This window comes from Schistocerca cancellata, chromosome 1, assembly GCF_023864275.1.
Source record: "Schistocerca cancellata isolate TAMUIC-IGC-003103 chromosome 1, iqSchCanc2.1, whole genome shotgun sequence".
Taxonomy (NCBI): Eukaryota; Metazoa; Arthropoda; class Insecta; order Orthoptera; family Acrididae; genus Schistocerca; species Schistocerca cancellata.
In genome coordinates, this window is record NC_064626.1 from 144,008,019 (window position 1) to 144,031,233 (window position 23,215).

Here is a 23,215-nt window from a genome sequence, read left to right on the forward strand (position 1 = left end):
ACGATAAGTAATCGATGTTGTTGGACTCTCAGGTACAATCTGGAGAAATGAGGCGATGTTTGCTTCTGAAGGATCGATAGGAGGTCGTGTCGTGTTTTTCCTCCATGAAAATTTGAACCAGTACTTCCGATTTTTTCGATTATTCTTATCACAGTTGACGAATTTGGAATATTATTTCTACCGAAAATTGGACACTCTTTACGTGTTGTAATAGTTAAGTCACGCCATTTTGATAGATGTTTAACTACGAAAAAGCGCTATTGTATCATGTAGCAATCCATGTTTACTAACTTCTGTCGCCTTGTCACAATTACCGACGTACTGAATCATGACAGCCAAAATGGCTCCCTTGCGTTCTTAGTGTAACGCATTGTCCGACATTCTTCTATATCAAAGCGCTCCGCACGGTTCCCCTTCGCTTATGTCAGTGTGTGCGTGTTGCTGTGTTTCAGATGGTGGGGTGCGATGAGGCCCCTGACGATGACGGCAGCGGCGACGACGTCCGGATCTTCGACGCCTGAGCCGCTGCTGGGGCCGGCGGCGGGCTCGGGGGCAGCGCCGGAAGGGTGCGGGGGCGGTAGTGGCGGGGGCGGCAGCGGCAGTGGTGCGTGCGCGGAGTGCGTGTCGCGGCCTCGCGTGGCGGCCGCGCTGGCGGGCGTGGCGCTGGTGTCGCTGCTGCTGGCGCTGCACCTGCTGTACGACGGCGCGCTGCACTCGGTGCTCGAGTCCTCGGGGGCGGCCGCCGCGGCGCAGCTCAAGGCCGAGCTGGCCGCCGCCGCCGCAGCCGCCGCCGCCGCGGCAGCTGCCGCCAGCGAGGAGCAGCTGCAGCTGCAGCTGCAGGCGGCGGCCACCGACGGCCCGGGGGCGGCGGCCGCCGGCAGGGTCCACTTCGCCAGGACGTCGCGCCGCCTGCCGCAGGCGCTCATCATAGGTGCGTCCCCGCACAGTGCTGGCCCGCTCCGCATCTCGCCACAGAACTTACTGTAACGTTTCCTGGCTGTCTAAAGACAATAGCAATGGCCTCGAGACAGCCGTACGGGGGAATGACAGGATGGCGGTCGATAAAGATTTTTTTTTTTTTGTTACAGAATTGGGATGTATGGACGTCGAAGAATTATTCCACAATATTATGCGTGAACTCCAAAAAATAACGATTCTGTGAGCGACTGAAGCCGAGTTTGCACGGTACGCCTCGGTGTTAAGAAACTGGTTGCCACAAGTCGTTATCGATGCCGTCACCACTATTTATACCGATCTGAGTAAATCTGATTTGCTGGAGCATTGAAACTTCCTGGCAGATTGAAACTGTGTGCCGGACCTTTGCCTCTATCAACTGAGCTACCCAAGCACGACTCACGCCCCGGGCAAAGGTCCCGAGTTCGAGTCTCGGTTCAGCACACAGTTTTAATCTCCCAGTAAGTTTCGTATCAGCGCACACTCCGCTGTAGAGTGAAAATTTCATGCTGGAGCATTGTTTGGGCGGTTGTACTCAAAATGTGAATGAAAGTGTCAATAGCCTCATCTGGAGAGACGCTCCAAAATAACGTCCAGCCGAAGCGAAATTGTCAAAATTGCTTCAAATTTGGCCGTATGTCTATTCAGTGTGGGCCATGCTGGATTAACGCACGTGGCAGATGCCCTTCAGATCAAAATCGGCAATGATATATATTATGTCTCCACGCACGTCGTCAAATATGTGGAGTCTAGGAATCCTACGTGTTCGGCTCACTAAAAGACAGTTCAAACAGATCGTGTTAAAGAGTTTTATTACAGAAAAGTAAATGATAATGCTTAACTTTGACAGTTATACAGAAGAATCGCAAGCAAAGGGCGACATACAAAATAGGCATAAACTCCACCCTGAACAGGCCAGGAAGGCCTGGCCATCGTATCATCCTCGGCTCACAGGCATCATCACTGGATCCGGATATGGAGGGGAATGTGGTCAGTTTGCCTCAAAAGGGCTTAGTGCACTCCGCTTGCCAACAGCGCTCGGATGGTCACCCATCCAAGTACTAGCCAAGCCCGACAGCGCTTAACTTCGCTGATCTGACGAGGTGTTACCGCTGCGGCAAGGCCGTTGGTAAGCAATCTCTTCAGTATAACAATTCGTAAGTCTGAGTTATAGAGTGTACAAGCGAAGTAACGAATGTTGACGCTTCTATCTAAGTCGGTAGTCTTGAAGCTACTATTGAACTGGGGCGTGGCCAGTCAGTCGCGGCGCTTATATCCTCTTCACTTAGGAGCCGTTGCTGTCACGTTGTCGTCCTGCAGACGGGTCGACCAGCGTGCGTAGGGCTGAGGTCTTCTCACAACCATCTCTTCTCTATCGTTCCCAACTCGCGTGCCGGCGCATGACTTCACTCCGTAACAAAACGCGTCGATTCTTTGAAGATAGAGGCGCCAGCGGCGATGCGCTCAACAACGAAAAGGGCTTTGAGGACAAAACTGAGTGCTTATCAGGTCAAAGTAGCAGAAAGCGGCCATCCACTAGCCGGGGCTATAGTTATTATGGACCAGGCATCGATGATACCCCTAAGCTTTGTCCTTTTTTTAAATAATGTCATAAATACTTGTCAAACTTTAAACGCGTTCTTCTCAAAACCATGTCTTTCGGCATGGTCGTCGCGCATGCTAAAATTTCCATCCGGTTTCAATGATTTTTTGTCTCCCTTGTAGCAAATTGAATTCTCTTTAGTTCATCGTAGCCGATTTTTTTTAATGTTGTTTTTTTCGGCAAAAATGAGAGGCCCTAGAAGTGGTCATTTTTCAAATATCTATAATTTCGCCATTTTTTTTTCAAATCCCTACGATGAACTAAAATTACAGCAAGGATGAGGGTGCTATATTAATTTCTTGTTTCCGATGGCCACAACCGGAGTTAGATCTGCCTCGGAAAAATCACAATTACACAATGAAGATGTTAATATTTATCAGTAAAATGTACCAATAAAAACTTCAGTGTATGCTTTACTCATTGCAGTAAACCCCATTGGTCTACTACATTCCAGTACGGAGAAAAAAATCCAGAGTTTGAGCAATACTTTCGCCCTTCAACCTGTTGTTCCTCCATAAGTGTATCACAAGCTCTCCGTCGTTACGTATCGCCTCCTGCCGTAGACACCAGACGTAGTTTAAGCACTACATATTCTTACTACCGGTAGAAAACACTTACGCTGCATAACTCCATAAACAGTTAATTACGCAATTGAATGAAACACCAGAGCTTGAACTTCGTTGGCAGTGCACTGCACTGTTTGGCGCGCGTGAAGAAGACTGCTGCGGATATTTGGCCCAGGTCTTTCTCAATAAGTATACACAGTAAAAGAAAAGAAATCGCAACACGAAGAAGGAGTTGTGAGAGAAACGAAAGCTGGTAGGCGTGTCTCCACATCCAAAAGGTGACAGATTTTGAGATTTGGCGCCAGTTGGATAACACTAGCCCTTGTGGCGCCACTATGAGGATGCATATCAGCTTGTCTTTAAATACGCGCCGTAACAGTCGAGGGCCACAGTTACCTTGCAGACTGGGCATAGTGAGTTGATGTTACTCAAGAATGCCTTTAAGACAACGACGAAGCAATTTATCGACAGCTCACCAAGTTTGAATGAGGTCGTGTAAATGGGTTTCGAGAAGCTGGATGTTCCTTCCGTGGCATTGCTGGCAACGATGGTCACGTGAAGGTACAATAGCAAGAAGATCGGAATCCGGACGGCCACGTTGCACGGCCATGACCTAGAGGGAAGGCCACTGTGTTCGGCATTTGGCTGTGGCGCGTCGCACTACATCTGCAAAAGCAATTCGATCAGCAATTGACATCACAGTGACACAACGAACTAATAGAAATCGGTTACTTCAAGGACAACACCTACACTCCTGGAAATTGAAATAAGAACACCGTGAATTCATTGTCCCAGGAAGGGGAAACTTTATTGACACATTCCTGGGGTCAGATACATCACATGATCACACTGACAGAACCACAGGCACACAGACACAGGCAACAGAGCATGCACAATGTCGGCACTAGTACAGTGTATATCCACCTTTCGCAGCAATGCAGGCTGCTATTCTCCCATGGAGACGATCGTAGAGATGCTGGATGTAGTCCTGTGGAACGGCTTGCCATGCCATTTCCACCTGGCGCCTCAGTTGGACCAGCGTTCGTGCTGGACGTGCAGACCGCGTGAGACGACGCTTCATCCAGTCCCAAACATGCTCAATGGGGGACAGATCCGGAGATCTTGCTGGCCAGGGTAGTTGACTTACACCTTCTAGAGCACGTTGGGTGGCACGGGATACATGCGGACGTGCATTGTCCTGTTGGAACAGCAAGTTCCCTTGCCGGTCTAGGAATGGTAGAACGATGGGTTCGATGACGGTTTGGATGTACCGTGCACTATTCAGTGTCCCCTCGACGATCACCAGTGGTGTACGGCCAGTGTAGGAGATCGCTCCCCACACCATGATGCCGGGTGTTGGCCCTGTGTGCCTCGCTCGTATGCAGTCCTGATTGTGGCGCTCACCTGCACGGCGCCAAACACGCATACGACCATCATTGGCACCAAGGCAGAAGCGACTCTCATCGCTGAAGACAACACGTCTCCATTCGTCCCTCCATTCACGCCTGTCGCGACACCACTGGAGGCGGGCTGCACGATGTTGGGGCGTGAGCGGAAGACGGCCTAACGGTGTGCGGGACCGTAGCCCAGCTTCATGGAGACGGTTGCGAATGGTCCTCGCCGATACCCCAGGAGCAACAGTGTCCCTAATTCGCTGGGAAGTGGCGGTGCGGTCCCATACGGCACTGCGTAGGATCCTACGGTCTTGGCGTGCATCCGTGCGTCGCTGCGGTCCGGTCCCAGGTCGACGGGCACGTGCACCTTCCGCCGACCACTGGCGACAACATCGATGTACTGTGGAGACCTCACGCCCCACGTGTTGAGCAATTCGGCGGTACGTCCACCCGGCCTCCCGCATGCCCACTATACGCCCTCGCTCAAAGTCCGTCAACTGCACATACGGTTCACGTCCACGCTGTCGCGGCATGGTACCAGTGTTAAAGACTGCGATGGAGCTCCGTATGCCACGGCAAACTGGCTGACACTGACGGCGGCGGTGCACAAATGCTGCGCAGCTAGCGCCATTCGACGGCCAACACCGCGGTTCCTGGTGTATCCGCTGTGCCATGCGTGTGATCATTGCTTGTACAGCCCTCTCGCAGTGTCCGTAGCAAGTATGGTGGGTCTGACACACCGGTGTCAATGTGTTCTTTTTTCCATTTCCAGGAGTGTAGATAGACCCCCTTTAGAGTGTAGACCACTGAACCCATACCACCACAGCTTGCCGATCTCAGCGGTTTTAAGCGAGAGCTGATTGGAGGGTGGAGCGGAGGTCTCCTGTATTTTATGAACAAAGTCGGTTCTGCCTTGTGGCCATGTGTTGATTAGCAGGAGGTCAGGTGAGTACCTGCAACCAACCTGTCTGCGGCCTAGACACATTGGTTCTACACCTGGGGATACGACAGCAGGAGCACTCCCGTCCAAAAACAAATTTGTACGTCAGTATGGTGATTTGACCTGTTTTGCTCTCACTCACGAACAGCATTCCAAGGGGTATTTTCCAACAGGATAACGCTCACCCACGTACTGATGTTTTAACACAACATGCCCCACAGAGTGTCGTGATGTTGCCTTGACTGCTTCCTAATCAGATTTGTCTCCAAACGAGAACATAGCGACATCACTGGGAGGTAACTCCAGCGTCATCCGCAACCAGCATGAACCTCCCTGTATTGACAGACCGTCCGCTGCTCGTGGTCTCGCAGTAGCGTTCTCGGTTCCCGAGCACGGGGTGTCGGGTTCAATTCCCGGCGGGGGTCAGGGATTTTCCCTGCCTCGAGATGACTGGGTGTTGTTGTCTTCTTCGTCATCATTGATCCCCATTACGGTCGGTGGAAGGCAATGGCAAGTCCACTAGGACTTTGCCTAGTACGGCGGTGCGGGTCTCCCACATCGTTACCCTATGCTCTGTCACGGAGTATGGGACTTCATCGTCATCATCATTGACAGACCAAGTGCAATAGGCATGGAACTCCAACTCTTAGGCTGACATCGGGCACCTGTTCAGCACAGTGCATGGACGCCTTCATGCTTGCATTCAACATTCTGACGGTTTCTCCGGTTATTATTGTACTACCATTTCACATTGGCAATAGGCTTGTGATCCTGCAACGTTAACGATTTAAATATGTTACCTCGACACGTGTATTCTCCAAATTTCATTACTCTACATTACTTGTTTCTTGCTGTTCCGGTTTTCTCCGTTAGTTTATTATACCCGCGCTCGACCGATTGGGAAGCCAACTTCTGGCGTGTGGCAGTTATGCTCCGAAGACGAATATCGGCTGATCCCCGCCGCTTGGCTCCTAGGCGTCTCCCTCAGCCTCAGATGAAAAACATATCGTAGAATGTCCTCCAATCTCATTTTCCAAGCCCATTGTCCGCTGAAGTCCAGGGCTTTTGTTAGCATCGTCAGTATTGGCTTCGTGCACGATTTCTGCCCGCCAGTACCAAGAGCATTCTCCCTCTCCTTTCTTTTTTCCTTTATCAATATTTCTCTTTATTTTCGTCGCCATAGTGTTTTGAGGACACCTCATATTCCGAGCACTTCAAAATTAATTTTCCTTCCCAGATTCTCTTGTCGCTGCTGCAACGAATTCTCTAGGCGGCAGTTCGTCGCTCTCTGCCTGTCTTCCAATGCTGTTGACTCGAAAGTGTGCGCGAATGCAGTAGAGCGTGACCGAGCCGAACTCAGCGCCCGTCCTAAAAATATCTTCCTTTGAGCGTGTGAGTCGCGTTCGGCGTAATGAATGGAATCCGGTCACTTCCTGGCATATCGCCTTCGCCAGCAGGGAGACCTGGCTACGCTTGCGAATGCGAATGCTAGTGCTAGCTCTCCACAGAAGGACTGTCTACGTGCATTACTTTACTTATTGTGTAATAGGACAGTAGCGGATCTCAGTCACTTTTCGCAATGATAAAATTCCGGAACACTGAGTTCAGTATTTCTGACATCTCTGCGTAGCCTCCGTTTCGGCTCTAGTATGGATCACTGATCAACTGTTTGGGCGCCTTCTATTTGCTGGTTGTCCTATCAAATTTCTCGACTTCGTCATTCTGCAGTACTGACACAGAACCTTCTTTTGTAAGCTCTAAACTTTCTGATAGCTGACGATGGCAGTAGCCGAAACGACGCAGTGAATAAAGAAATTTTAATAATCGATCTGGACGGTTTCATTCACAAAATATCCACAATGGTCACAGAATCATGCAGGAGACTTATTTCCTTTATTAAATCTTGTATTTTCAGGGTACCTATTTTGACTTATTCCTCGATTTACTTTCCAGACGTCAGTTTTTATGAATATTGGCTCGGTTTAATGCAATCGTCTGATAACAGTATATTTTATACGCGGAAGTGCTTTCTTTCTTTCTGAGCCACTCTGAACTATGCATGGTAGACATACGAGTAGTAATGCCAATAGTTTCAAGTGTATGGGGAAGAAGAAAGATCCTATTAACACATTCTTAGACGGAAAAAGATAGAACAAGCAAAATCCTTTATGTAACTGGAAAGTTGTACGACGTGGAACGGAGCTCTAGAGAAGAAATCAGACCAGTTGAAAAGGTGAAGCAGTTAGTAACGTCTTGAAGAATTCCAATGGAACTGAGGAAAATATTTGCTAAATGTTATGTCTGAGGTGTAGTGTTCTACAGTAAATTCTAGATACTTAAAAAGAAATTTAGAAAGTTCTGATTTGCAACTATGAACTGGACTGACAGATTTAAGAATGAAGAAGTAATGAAGAAAACAAACGAAGATAGAAGATTGTTGGAAGTGATCAGAAAGAGGAAAAAGTCCGGGATATATACTGGATAGAAATTGTGTGAAACAAAGGATTATAGAGGAAAAAGTGCTCTGCCCTATCTGGATGTCCTCCTCCCCCGTCTCTCTGCTTGTCTCTTCCTCTCTGTCCATCTCCCCTGTCTCTTTTCATCCTCGCCTCCTCCTCCTGCCTGTGCCAACCTCCACGTCCTGCCTTCTCTCTCCACGTTATCACACTCATATATACTGTACTTTTTTCCATATTTTAACTAACATGTGTACCTAATTTGACCGAAACTGTTGCAGCGGTTTAGGATGAGCTTTGCTCGCATACGCGAATCTCAGATTTATTTCACACACATTTAACATATTTCACGCATAGTTTTACACATATTTCACCTGTGACGAGTTTCGGCCTGCAATTTCATTTTCACGCAGCTTAATATTTACGGCATTTATCTCCTGAAATATGTGTCGTATAATGATACAGTTTTGTAGGTACATTCAGAGTCAAATGTAGATATTGTCTGCAAAAAGTGTTGCGATTAGGTTAGTAGCAATGATGTAATAAATTTACTCGTCTAACACAATGCGGTAAGTTTTCAAGTATTCAGTGTTTATGACGTCGTATCTCATGAACCAAGTGTCATACAATTATGTAATTTTTCTGGTACGTTTACTGGTATATGCGAATACTGTCTACAAAATATGTCACGAATACAGTTACTAATAAAGCAATAATAAACTAAAACGTCATACTTCATGTGGCAGTTTTAGTGCAGGAATAGCGATAATGCAGTAAACGACCAACGTTTTTCCTTTCATCATTTTCTGGGCGTTGTAAGGGAGAAAAAGTATCGTAAAGATTTGAAATTATGTGTAAAGTTAGTCGCAAGCCTCTAAGTGTTCTCATTCTCAAATGCTGAATCGCTAAAGTATGGGTAGTCTCGCGTCGTGGGCTACACTACTTTACCACCTCCACCGTCACCACCTTGACAGGTTGGTGGTCCTTATCCCGACTCCTTATCCCGACTTTCACTCAGATAAGAGGGTTTGTGAGCCCAGACTTGTCAACACCAACTGTTGCGAACCGCTTATTAACAGTGGGACTGCGGGCACCCAAGCCTCTTGCTCATCTTCCACTTAGCCCACTGCTTCGACGCGCACGGCTGGGCTGGTGCCGTCATAGGATCGCTTGGAAAATGTAATGGCGCGCCGCAGTCTTCAGCGATGAAAGCAGATAAAACGTTCTCAGCCTGCACCCAAGTGATGATCATTTGCGCTAACGACATAGACCTGATGAGCGCTGTCTCGCAGAGTGCATTCGTCCACGACGCACTGGCCACGCCGCAGGCCTTATGGGTTGGGGTGCAATAAGCTACAACTCTCGTTCACGTTTGGTGCTTCTCAAGGGGACACTAATCAGCGGTTAGAAGATGCAGAATGGTTTTAGACCCGTTCCTTTTCCGTCCTTGCAACAGAAAGGTGTGTTTTCCCGGAGGATAATCCTCGCCCACACACTGCCCCTGAAACTCAACGCGCTCTGCAAGACGTGCAGCAACTTTCGTGACCAGCACGATAGCTCAAATTTAGCTGCTGACGGGCGTTGATATACACTACTGGCCATTAAAATTGCTACACCAAGAATAAATGTAGATGATAAACGGGTATTCATTGGACAAATATATTATACTAGAACTGATATGTGATTACATTTTCACGCAATTTGGGTGCATAGATCCTGAGAAATCACCACCCAGAACAAACACCTCTGGCCGTAATAACGGCCTTGATACGCCTGGGCATTGAGTCAAACAGAGCTTGGATGGCGTGTACACGTACAGCTGCCCATGCAGCTTCAGCACGATACCACAGGTCATCAAGAGTAGTGACTGGCGTATTGTGACGAGCCAGTTGCTCGGCCACCATTGACCAGACGTTTTCAGTTGGTGAGAAATCTGGAGAATGTGCTGGCCAGGGCAGCAGTCGAACATTTTCTGTATCCAGAAAGGCCCGTACAGGACCTGCTACATGCGGTCCTGCATTATCCTGCTGAAATGTAGGGTTTCGCAGGGGTCGAATGAAGGGTAGAGCCACGGGTCGTAACACATCTGAAACGTAACGTCCACTGTTCAAAGTGCCGTCAATGCGAACAAGAGGTGATCGAGACGTGTAACCAATGGCACACCATACCATCACCCCGGGTGATACGCCAGTATGGCGATGACGAATATACGCTTCCAACGTGCGTTCACCGCGATGTCGCCAAACAAGGATGTGACCATGATGATGCTGTAAACAGAACCTGGATTCATCCGAAAAAATGATGTTTTGTCATTCGTGCACCCAGGGTCGTCGTTGAGTACACCATCGCCGGCGCACCTGTCTCTGATGCAGCGCCAAGGGTAACCACAGCCATGGTCTCCGAGCTGATAGTCCATGCTGCTACAAACGTCGTCGAACTGTTCGTGCAAATGGTTGTTGTCTTGCAAACATCCCCATCTGTGACTCAGGGATCGATACGTGTCTGCATAATCTGTTACAGCCATGCGGATAAGATGCCTGTCATCTCGACTGCTAGTGATACGAAGCCGTTGGGATCCAGCACGGCGTTCCGTATTACCCTCCTGAACCCACCAATTCCGTATTCTGCTAACAGTTTCGGATCTCGATCAAAGCGAACAGCAATGTCGCGATACGATAAACCGCAGTCTCGATAGGCAACAATCCGACCTTTTCACCAGGCAACGCCGGTCAACTGCTGTTTGTGTATGAGAAATCGGTTGGAAACTTTTCTTATGTCAGCACGCTGTAGGTATCGCCAGCGGCGCCAAACTTGTGTGAATGCTCTGAAAAACTAATCATTTGCATATCACAGCATCTCCTTCCTGTCGGTTAAATTTCGCGTCTGTAGCACGTCATCTTGGTGGTGTAGAAATTTTAATGGCCAGTAGTGTATATCAACAGGGACAGGTGAAAATGTGTGCCCCGATCGGGACTCGAATCCGGGACCTCCTGCTTACATGGCAGACGCTCTATCCATCTGAGCCGCTGAGGGCACAGAGGATAGTGCGACTGCAGGAAATATCTCGCGCACGCCTCCCGCGAGACCCATATTCTCACCTTATAATTCCACACGCTACATTCGTAGCGTCCCTACCCAACACACTCGTTACTCGTGGAAGACATTCTTACCAAGTCCTGTAAGAATTCGGGTAATATGTGTGCATCCGCACAGAAGAAGGAGGTCATGACCAGTATTGCCAGAACTATTCTGTTCTTTCGGTGGCTCAGATGGATACAGCGTCTGCCGTGTAAGCAGGATATCCCGGGTTCGAATCCCCGTCGGGTCACACACTTTCACCTGCCCCCGTCGATATATCAACGTCCGTGAGCAGCTGAAGGTATTAATATGTAATTATAATTTCGTTCTAGACGGCTGCAGGTCATCAATGGTGTCTGTTCTTTCGGACATCTCCATATAAGTATATAGCTGGACTTGTCTCTAATAGAGCACCTGTGGAATATGATGGTGCGAGAAGTCATGCGACTCGTCAACCGACAATTCTTACAGAACTACGTGAACAGGTCGATCAGGCGTGGAATAACGGATCCCAGGACAATATTCGCTACGTGTATGAGTGGCTAGTTGATAGAGTCAGCTTCGGCATTGCCGCCCGTGGGGGATACACTACGTACTAATATGGGTATTTAGGCATTGGTCGATACCTGGTACCTCCGAACCGCATGTGCCATTGTTGTGTAAATGTATTGATTTCTTGTACTCCATATGCACTATTGAAACATAAATCTTAAGTGGGTTGAAAATCTTTAATTTTTTTCCGGCAAACAATCTACCCACACTGTCCTATTTAGTGTGGACTATATTTAATATTAAAATTTAAAAGGATAACCCCTGTGCTACATTTCTGACACTTACCAGGTTTTTGGATTACACTCTTCAGCTGCACACTGCTAGCATTTACTCTTGGTAATTTTTTCCAACAGAGCCCTCCATATTGAACTTCACTAAGGGATAACTTACAGTGTTAGCATATTTGCATATACAAGGGTCACTCCAAAAGAAATACACAGTATTTTTAAAAAAAATCCATCTTTTATTCTACATGTCTGAAAGTTTTACAGTGTGTAGATACATCCTTTAGGAACAATATTTTCATTTCTCCACATAATTTCCATCCCTCTCAACTGCCTTATGCCATCTTGGAACCAGCACCTTTATACCCGCACGGTAAAATTCTGTACCAACCTGTTGGAGCCACTGTTTGGCAGCGTGCACAAGGGAGTCATCATCTTCAAACCTTGTTCCACGAAGATAGTCTTTCAGTTTCCCAAAGAGATGAAAGTCACATGGAGCCAGGTCAGGACTGTAAGGTGGGTGTTTCAGTGTTGCCCATCCGAGTTTTGTGATCGCTTCCATGGCTTTTTGACTGACATGTGGCCGTGCATTGTCGTGCAACAGCAAAACATCCTCCTTTTGCCGATGTGGTCGAACAGGACTCAGTCGAGCTTTACGTTTCTTCATTGTCGTCACATATGCATCAGAATTTATGGTGGTTCCAGTTGGCATGATTTCCACAAGCAAGAGTCCTCCAGAATCGAAAAACACTGTATCCATAACTTTTCCAGCAGAAGGTGTGGTTTTGAATTTTTTTTTTCTTCGGTGAATTTGCATGATGCTACTCCATTGATTGCCTCTTCGTCACTGGTGAAAAATGATGGAGCCATGTTTCATCACCTCTCACAGTTCTTCCAAGAAATTCATCTCCACCATTCTCGCACTGTTCCAAAAGTTCGCTGCATACCGTTTTTCTTGTTTCTTTGTGAGCCACTGTCAACATCCTGGGAACCCACCTGGCACAAACCTTATTTAACGCCAACACTTTCAGTATTCTGCGAACATTTCCTTCCCCTATCCGAACGTAGCGTGACAATTCGTTCTCTGTGATGCGTCTGTCTGCAGTCACCAATTCGTTAACTCTCTGCACATTGTCTGGAGTGTGTGCAGTACGAGGCCTGCCGGTGCGAGGACAATGCTCAATATTTCCGTGCCCGCTTTCATGACGTAACCTGCTTGTCCACCGACTAACTGTACTGCGATCGACAGCAGCATCTCCATACACCTTTTTCAACCTGTTGTGGATGTTTCCCACCGTCTCGTTTTCACAGCACAGGAATTGTATGACAGCACGTTGCTTCTGACGAACGTCAACTGTAGCAACCGCCGGCCAGGGTGGCCGGCGGTTCCGGGCGCTACAGTCTGGAACCGCGCGACCGCTACGGTCGCAGGTTCGAATCCTGCCTCGGGCATGCATGTATGTGATGTCCTTAGGTTAGTTATGTTTAAGTAGTTCTAAGTTCAAGGAGACTGATGACCTCAGATGTCCCATAGTGCTCGGAGCCATTTTGTAGCAGCCACCTTGAAGACATGCTGTGACGGCGCCACTCACGGGAACAGGTTGAACTAAGTTTGAAAACAAGCGGGGAGGATGTATCTACACAGTGTAAAACTTTCACACATGCAGAATGAAAACTGTGTTTTTACAAAAATAGTGTGCATTTCTTTTGGAGTGACCCTCGTAGTAATGAATCGCAGCAGAAAGATTATCTACATCGATGTTTTCAAATAATATGGAACGGTAACCATGATCTCGTTTAATTTTATGCAGTGGGAGCGCTACAGTGTGTGGGAGCAGTGGATGAGAGTATAATCCGTGGTGCTACAGCTCGGCCCTCCTATGCCTGCCCACAGGCGTGCGCAAGTGCGGGACGCGCGCGCTGCTCGAGATGCTGGCGCTGCACCCGCGCGTGCAGAAGGCGGCCGGCGAGGTGCACTTCTTCGACCGCGACGACAACTACCGGCGCGGCCTGGACTGGTACCGCCGCAAGATGCCGCACTCGTTCCGCGGCCAGATCACCATCGAGAAGAGCCCCAGCTACTTCGTCACGCCCGAGGTGAGTCTCCGTCCGTCGCCTCTCCCTGTCGCCTTGTAGCGCGCGAGCCGTTCTGCATGTTCGTGGCAGGTACCAGGCTCCCTATGGTGCGCTGTGGCCTTACCTATGCTTCCGGTCGATAGAAAAAAAATACATCTCAACCCGCGTGAAATATAGCACAGTACTGCACAGTCCAACGGGAATTCCACTACTAAACGCAAGGGAGACCGCAGACAGGGGGATGGAGTACGTCGAAGGTCTCTATGAGGAGGATGAAGTGATTGAAGAAGAAATGAGAGTTGATACAGGAGACATACGGGATCCAGTACTGCAGTCAGTGTTTTGGAAGGCGTGCGATCAGATAGGGCGGAAGGGATGGATTACATACCTTTGGAATTTCCAAGGTCGCAAGGAAAGTGGTAAACAAACGACAGTTCTAGCTGGCGGATAGAATCAATGAGATGGGGGGGAGGGCATATCATCAGACGTTCGGAAAATATATCATCCCCATAATCCCGATGATAGCAAGGAGAGATAAGTACAAGAATCATCGCCCAATCGGCCTAACATCTTGTGCTTCCAAGCTGTTGACAAAAATAATATACAGTGGAATGGGAAAGATATGTTAGAAGACATTGACTTTAGAAAAGGTGATGGCACCACAGAGAGGCAGTTATGACGTAGCGCTTGATAATAGAAGCACGGTTGGGTTGTTTTGGGGGAGGAGACCAGACAGCGAGGTCATCGGCCTCATCGGATTAGGGAAGGAAGGGGAAGGAAGTCGGCCGTGCCCTTTAAAAGGAACCATCCCAGCATTTGCCTGGAGCGATTTAGGGAAATGACGGAAAACATAAATCAGTATGGCCGGACGCGGGATTGAACCGTCCTCCTCCCGAATGCGAGTCCAGTGTGCTAGCCACTGCGCCACCTCGCTCGGTAGAAGCAAGGTTTAAGAAAAATCAAGACATGTTCATTTGATTTGCCCCCAAGAGAAAACGCTTCATAGTGTAAAGTGGAGCACGGCACTCGAAATTCTCAAGAAGGTAGGTGAAAGCTATAAGATGGGTAATACACAACATGTATGAAAACCAAGAAGGAACAAGAACTGTCGAAGACCAACAACGAAGTTCTCGGTCTAGAAAGTGTGTAAAGCACTGATTCAGTCTCTCCACTGCTGTTCAATTTGTACATCGAAAAAGCTATGACGAAAATAAACAAAGAGGTTCAAGAGTGCGATTATTATTCAGTGTGAAAGGATAAATCATAAGATTCCCTGATGACACTGTCATTCTCAGTGAAAGCAAGGAAGAAATAGAAGACTTACTGAACACAATGAACAGTCTACTGAGTACAGTATATGCATTGCCAGTAAACCGAGGAAAGAAGAAATGAATGAGGAGTAGCAGAATTTTGACGTCAAAACTGAGGACTATGAAGTAAACGCAATAAAGTAATTCTGCTACCTTCGAAGAAAAATTATGTATGACGGACAACGCAAGGAGGACATGAAAGTAAAATAGCGCAGGCGTAGAGGGCATTCCTGACCAAGAGAATACTAGTAGTATCAAACATTGGCCTTCTTTTTTAAGAAAGATATCTCTGAGAATGTACGTCTCCAGCAGAGCATTATATGGAGTTGAATTATAATGGTGAGAAAACCGGAAAAAGAGAATCGAACCGTTCGAGATGTGCTGCTATAGAAGAATGTTTAAAATTAGATGGACTGAGAAAATACGAAATGTGGAAGTAGTCCGTGGAATTGTCGAAGAAAGTAATATATGGGAAACACGAAAAAAGGGACAGAAAGATAGGACTTGTGTTAAAACATCAAGGACTAGCTTTCGTGGTACAGCAAAAAGCGGTATAGGAGAAAAACAGTAGGGTAGAACAGAGATTGGACTATATCGAACCAACATTCAACACTTTGTGTGAGATGAAGAGGTTGCCACAGGAGAGGATAATGGAATGTGGTGAATTTGATGTCTGAGGTCAATTTCATGTCTCTAGTCTCGAAGCTCACTTGTGCTGTCGAGGTTCCTATTTGTGTTCGATGTAAATATTGATAAATGGGAACATGTATTCGTAGCCCAGTATTTATTTTGTAAACAACCATAGAACTCGCTCGTGACAGGTAACGTAGCCGTTCTCACGCGGTTGCCAGATTACATTTTCTTAGCATTCACAAAAATTAAAATATGACTTGCAACAACATTAGTTCAGTCTGTATCTATCCAAAATGTATTGAAAGACATAGCACTATGCACCAGTTGGAGGGATATCACGTCACGGAACGAAGTATAAAATAGTATTTAATGATAGGATTAAGCTGTTTAGATTTATTTTCATTTATCACAGTATTAATTTAAAAGAGGTTGTCAGCTGCATATTAAATTGGGTTGAACGCATATTAGTGACGTAGAAACCAGACTTGAGTCCACTATAATATTCTGAAACCTGTCTCCCATCTTCGAAAATAAGTGAAATTTTTACGGACTTTAAAGGGATTTAGAATTTATGCATAAAATTTCTCATTTTAAAGGAATTTTCGTCCTGATACCCAAACTGCCTTTACATCTTTCGAGTGTATAAAATTTATAAAGTTACGTAGTATTTACTGATTTATATCTCAGTAACATTAATTCATCTGATGCGTCTGGATTACAGTTGTGTGTGTAAAAATAGTATTTTAATTGAATATGAATACTGCGCAACGGCCTCCCTTGTTCATATGTGACGTAATTTTTGAATAAGGTAGATGGACTGGTCACAACATAACCTAATCTCCTACCATGGTGTTTAGTTGTAGTTCATGTTAGGGAAGTTTGAGGCAATGCATTAAACTGAACGATTGTATAGTATCAATGGAAGCACCAGGCAATCAAAAATATTGTACTGTTCTCATAAGTAGGTTGAATGTATACAAAAGAGGAAGTCACATGATACAAATTTTCGTTAGTTTAGAGAGATTGTTGTTATGCGTCCGATCTACTGTGAAACTATATCATGGGCCTCGCCTGTATTCTCAACCTCTGTTTCGCGCCGTTTATCATGATGTTTACCAAAAGGTATTGAAGAATTTTGCTCTTGTAAATGTCACTCCCATACTCAGAAAAAGAGCGTTAGGGGCAGAAATTCGCATTGCCGTCCGTGGCAGGGTCTAATGGAAATGGTTTACTGCTGGCATTCTCAGACATGTCATCAAGCAACGGGTGTGAACTAGTGCCATGTGAATGACTATATTTAGTGCTTGTTTAAGTTAGTGTTGCGGCGTTATGGATGTAGGAAAAACGGTATTGTCACATAGCCTACAGACGTTGAACAGCACGTAGAGACGGTCTGAAATAACGTCCCCCCCCCCTCCCCCATCCTTCCTTACTGACGGACGGATCACTGTTAACTATCTCATATACTTCGGCTCTTGCGAAGAGGTTTGTAATGTAACCCAGGACAGTGGAGCAAAGTCTGGTGAGTAGGAACGTTACGCCAACACATTTGGTCCCCTGCCAGCCAAACACTAGCGATAAAATTGCTGAGAGGTATGTAATGTAAACCAGGATATTGGTGTGAAGTCTCGTGACTTGGAAATTTACGCCACCATTTTCACTCCACATGGTAGTCAAACACTAGCGATAAAAAATCGTCATTTGTTTGCGGAGAGGATGAGAGGATGTAATGTAACACAGGATATTGTAGCGAAGTTGGTCACTAAGAAGTTTGCGCCGTCATCTTTACTTCCATTGCCGGCCAAACACTAGTGATGCAAAATTCTTGTGTCATTGTGGAGAGGTTTGTAACGTAACACAGGTTATTGGAGTTAAGTCTCGTCACTAAGACGTTTACACCACTACCGTTACTCTCCTTGGCAACCAACCACAAGCCATAAAATTTCTCACTTCATTGCGGAGAAGTTTTTAATGTAACCTAGAATAGTGGTGCAAAGTCTGATGACTAGGAAGTTTAAGCCACTACGTTTATTCATTTGACGGCTGAACACTCGCATTTACAACTGATAGCGGAGAGGTGTATATTGTAACCCAGGATATCGGAACTAAGTCTGCTGACTAGGAAGTTTACGCCAACATCCTTTCTCCCCTTGCTGGCCAAACACTAGCGATAATAAATTCTCAACTGATCGCAGAGAGGATATTGGAGCAAAGTCTGGTGACTAGAATGTTAATGCCATCAGCTTTACTTCCCTTGCCGGCCAAACACTAGCAGTAAAATATTTCTTCCACCACCGGAACTCGAACCGACTACATCTGGATTGAGCGCGACCGCACAAGCATGCGTTTACGACCCCGGTTGTAGAGGTTGGTCTTCGTTGGTAAAAACGATCCAATAATTGGTCTTTTGCCTCAGGCAGTACACTGAAAAGGACAATCGGAACTCACGAATAGTTTTAAAAATCTCATTACGAAATACATAGCTATATAATACCAAATACTATTCGAATGAATTAGACGGAATTCGGTCACTATCCTCTTTAATCGACGAAGATACACATCTGTGCGCAGTTCTTTTGCACTAAGTCCATTCATCTATCTCTATTTGAAGCAAACAACATTTTCAGTTAAATTAGATACGGTTCGAATCATATTCTTTTCTATCAAGATCATCGCTAACGAACTCAACCCAGTCTAAATCACAATGCCCCTTAAAAACGTGTTTATAAAGTTTTAAAGTTGAGAAGCACCTTGCAGCGTCAGAGGTAGTCAGTCATAGGTAGCGTGCAGACAATTGTTAAGAGTCTGCATGTTTCTGAAACCGTTGTTTTCAGACCGTTTACAATTATGAACTGAAAGGCACAGATGGAGCTACTGACGATTCGGAAATCCTCCCGTCTCTAGATAACTTCTAATTCTGCAGTTACAAGTCCCTTCTCTGAAAAAGGATACCTTTCTATTGTCTATGTGATCAGTTAAACAGGTAATTGTTGTTCGTATTTCAAACGTCGGTGTTTTGAAAAAGAAATACTGCAGTGTGGTATAGCACTAACACAACGTTACCTCCTTCGACACATCACACTCACCGACGATTTCCCCCCACTATTTCTCACACTGGAATATACCTATGAGTTCATAACGTATCGCGAACGCACGTTCATAATGTCTCCTGAACACACGTGGGAAGCCAGGCGCTAGGCAGATGTAAGGAGATTTCCAACTATTTCGTATAGTGGAATAATTTGCAGTTGTGAACTACTACGTGCTCAGATATTAAAATTATTTTATGAGAATTATATTGTACAAGAATTTGACGTAGTATTATTTAGGTGATCACTTGTAAATGTGCTCCATGGTGAAACCGCAATGAGTGGACGCGATATCGTTCTGTCGTTCACATCACAATACCTCTGCTAATTTAGTACTTTCCATTATATCCTTATCCTGGTCAATTTAAGTTTACAGTATTAAAAAGACATGATCTGTAGTTGAACGGAAGCATGCGACCTTACAAATGTTAACACAATAATTTATAACGTCAAATTCAACTAATTATTACGATATTCACTTTACTGGTTTCGACACTTTATTGCCAACTTGAGGTGTGATTTAATTAGCAGTTTGGTCGTGATGTCCTAAAATTCAATTCATGCACTCTGAATATCGTGAAATGGTAACAACTGTTAGTTTACGGTTGCTCTCAAAGGAATGTAGGAAGCTTGACGCGTCAGTGTGACGGAACGAACATCACAGGCTGAAGTGCCGCCTGATGCATCTACTATCCGCGCGGCCGACCTGTGTATACGGTTGCCTGCGGCGACGGCGATCGACCACCTGCATCCAAGTCGAACTTCGGAATAGCCTTGGCGCCTCTTGTGCACCGTCCGAGGCAATATGCACGCGAGGACAGTTCTTTAGGAATAGAAATAGAGAACTGCTACGGAGCAGTAGCTTTAATGGGTTGGCTTCCTATGTAACATTCGAACACATGACGCTTTAACACGCATGCCCTCCTCATATATTTTAGCTACCTGGTCAGAAGACAAAGCAGCGTACTATAAAGTAAAATCGACATTTATGTTTATTAAGCAAGGAAATTTTCAGAAATCACTGTTATTTCGGGACTAAGCTTCTTTGACGCATTGTTTAACACGAATAACAATTGCGAAAATATAGATTTTACGGTTTCTTTGCTCTTCGTATCTCGTACACTTTTTTTACTTGTGGATGTGTCTCAGAACTACATTCTCTGTGGCACTTATAATTCAGAACCACAAGACACTAACTGATAGCACTTCCCGTGAGTTTCATCTGTGGGACAGTCCCCTCCCCCCTCCCTCCAGCTGATCTATGTATGTACACACTCTACCGCGCCCAGACGCAGAAAACTGAGGGAACTGATTATTATGTGAAAAGTACGATCGGGCAGGCATCACTTACTGTAGTACGAATATCATGGCCGAAAACAACCTTAGTGTTACAGTCCCACTTAGCTACCACATGACGAATAACATTAAATGGTATTCCAGGCGACGGAAATAGTAGTACGCGAACTACAGTATCATACTGACTCTAGCGTCCACTTTCATGACACACGGAAATTTTTATAATACTAATTATTCGGTATTTATGTTGTGCTTAGGTTACACTAAACGTAATGTCACATTTTGTAAGTACTCTTCTTGTAACATAGCTCAGCTGCTGTTATTTTGTTTGCCGGCTGGAGTGGCCGAGCGATTCTAGGCGCTACAGTCTGGAACCGCGCGACCGCTACGGTCGCAGGTTCGAATCCTGCCTCGGGCATGGATGTGTGTGATGTCCTTAGGTTAGTTATGTTTAAGTAGTTCTAATTTCTAGGGGACTGATAACCTCAGCAGTTAAGTCCCATAGTGCTCAGAGCCATTTAGTTATTTTGTTTGGTATTTCACGGAATATACTAATCGACCGTCAACGTGAAACAGCTTGTAAATGAGAGACTAATAACAGAAAAGGAAATAAATCATGGTTCTAATACCGGATAAGGTAAAGTTCCGTGTTCTGGGCCTAGAAGGGCCAATTGTGGAAGGCCGACAGCCGTGTCGTCTTCTGCCAATCGTTTCAGTGGATGCGGTATGGAGGGGAATTTTGTCAGGTGGTCAGCATATCTCTCTGCCGGTCGTTGCCCTTATGAGGCTGAGAGCATCCCGTAACTTCCCTCCCATCAATGAAAAATCCCTTACAATGCCGGAAATGGAACCCGTGTCCTCCGACATGGCAGGCAGTCGCGCAGACCACTCAACTACAAAGATAGATTGTAATAACGGATAGGGAACTAAAATTATAAAAGTTACGATAAAGCACGAGTGATCAGTCGAGCAATTGATGGTAGCTGGTGGGGTGGAATAGTCATTCAAGAAGATGACGCCCTGCGTGTGAAATGAGAACGATTAGGAAATTTATTTCTGCACAACAATTCGGCCTTTTTTGCCTGCATCAGGAGAGGTTTATGTGCTGTAATTTTTTTTTTTGTTTCACTACGGGACTTAACATCTATGGTCATCAGTCCCCTAGAACTTAGAACTACTTAAACCTCACTAACCTAAGGACAGCACACAACACCCAGCCATCACGAGGCAGAGAAAATCCCTGACCCCGCCGGGAATAGAACCCGGGAACCCGGGCGCGGGAAGCGAGAACGCTACCGCACAACCACGAGATGCGGGCATTGTGCTGTAATTTTGCTGATAGTGGATTTTCTATTTACCGTGACTTGAAACGGAAAAGTATCTCCTTTCAACCGCCGTTACTGAACACAATAAAAAGTTGTATTTACGAGTGAAATACCAATCATCTTTTATTCATTCCCTAAGAACGTAATTGAAATTGCCCTAACAGACGTATGTTCATTGTACTGAAGATAGCTCCTAGCTGCGGCAAAGGATGGCTAGAAGTCAGGTGGAACAATACATTAGAGCGCGTACACACACACACACACACACACACACACACACACACACACCCCTTACAGAAAAGGTAGAAATAGCACATTGATTTTCTATAGCTGGTCACCCCAAGGAGCAATTTATCAAGTACCGAATCAGAGTGGAAAGGATAGAGATCGCAGCAACGGAAAGTAATGTCTAGACGGGCTCACCTCATGGGACAATTGCTCACATGTTGACGTGACGGTGTCGATGGAGACGGACTGAGTGCGACTGCGCAACTGGCCTTTGAACAACGAGAAGCAGGTAGCTTTACAGATTGATCGTTGAAATTTGTTCATTGAGTGGGTCCCTCACCACCTGGCTCAGAATACCAACTGACATGGGACTGAGATGAAGAAATCGCTCGCGGCTCTTACTCTGCACAACTCGAGAGCAACCACAGTTGGCAAGGCGCGGCCACATAGTGCCGAAAACCGCGGACGTGTATTGTGTGCCGTGTCCTTGGAGTCAGACTATCGGGAACATTGGTACCCCTTCGCCTGTCAGCCAAAACTTGCACTCTTTTTACCGCACCAACAGTTTCGAAGCAGCTTTTCCGTTCTCATTTACAGCATCACTGTTGATTAAATAAATGTGCCATCGACGTTCCGCTCAATGGAACGAAAGCAGAAGTGAGGTCAAGGTTAGTGATGTGGCTAGTTGTTCTGTAAATTTGGAATTATTACATTTGGCCAATTAAAACTTGGTATTTCAAGGATAAACCATTTTAATTACGTCTGATGAATGAATTTATGCCACCTAGTTCCTCCAACTGGCAATAAATCACTGACTTGTACATTTACGTTAAGTCTTTGTAAAGAGAGAAGGGCAGCTGCAGTCTCTCGCAACCGTTCAGAAACGAAGTGCCAGACATTTCTAATTAGGTAATACGCATATGATATACAGGGTCTCCCAGAAACGTTGCGACAAACTACGAGGAGTTGTAGAGGCTGTCTTGAGCAACAAATCGAGGATAGAAACCAGTATCCGGAAACTTCATTCATTGACACTACAGAGCGTCGGAGTTACAGGCGGCGGCACCTGCGACTAGGCCACCCCTTCCACAGCAAACGTGACATTGTACGCTGACGTGCCATAGGCGGAACGTCTAGCACTATTTTTTGCTATTCAGTGATTGCGACTGATAACCACGATCGCCAGTGGAGAAGATGGAGATGGCGGCTGCGTACATAGATCTTGTCCCCTGTGAACGCGATGCTCTGTTGCCTCGGCGCCTGGTGGTTTCGAACACGTTTCCATCAGCAGTTTATGTTTCTCCTGGAATCCTCTGAAATCTCCAATGATTTTCGGTATACAGGTGAAAATTAAATGCAAATGGAGAACCGTGTCAGAAACCGTCATCCATCTAGGAAACAGAGCATCGCAGTCGTAGGAGACAAGGACTGTCTAGGCAGCAGTGAGCTCCACTTCTCCACTGGAGATCGTGGCAGCCAGTCTCGATCACT

General features: G+C 46.1%; 1 protein-coding gene across 1 annotated transcript in view; it reads left to right on the forward strand.

Annotated features, from left to right (window-relative positions):
• The first annotated feature begins 893 nt into the window (after window positions 1–893).
• The window catches only part of LOC126167159 (heparan sulfate glucosamine 3-O-sulfotransferase 5), a 152,534-nt gene continuing 130,212 nt past the window's right edge, over window positions 894–23,215 (forward strand). Inside the window, exons 1-2 of the mRNA XM_049920456.1 lie at window positions 894–931; window positions 13,662–13,864. Of these exons, the coding sequence (XP_049776413.1) occupies window positions 13,697–13,864 (168 nt within the window). The 5' untranslated portion in view covers window positions 894–931; window positions 13,662–13,696. The remainder of the gene's footprint in view (window positions 932–13,661; window positions 13,865–23,215) is intronic.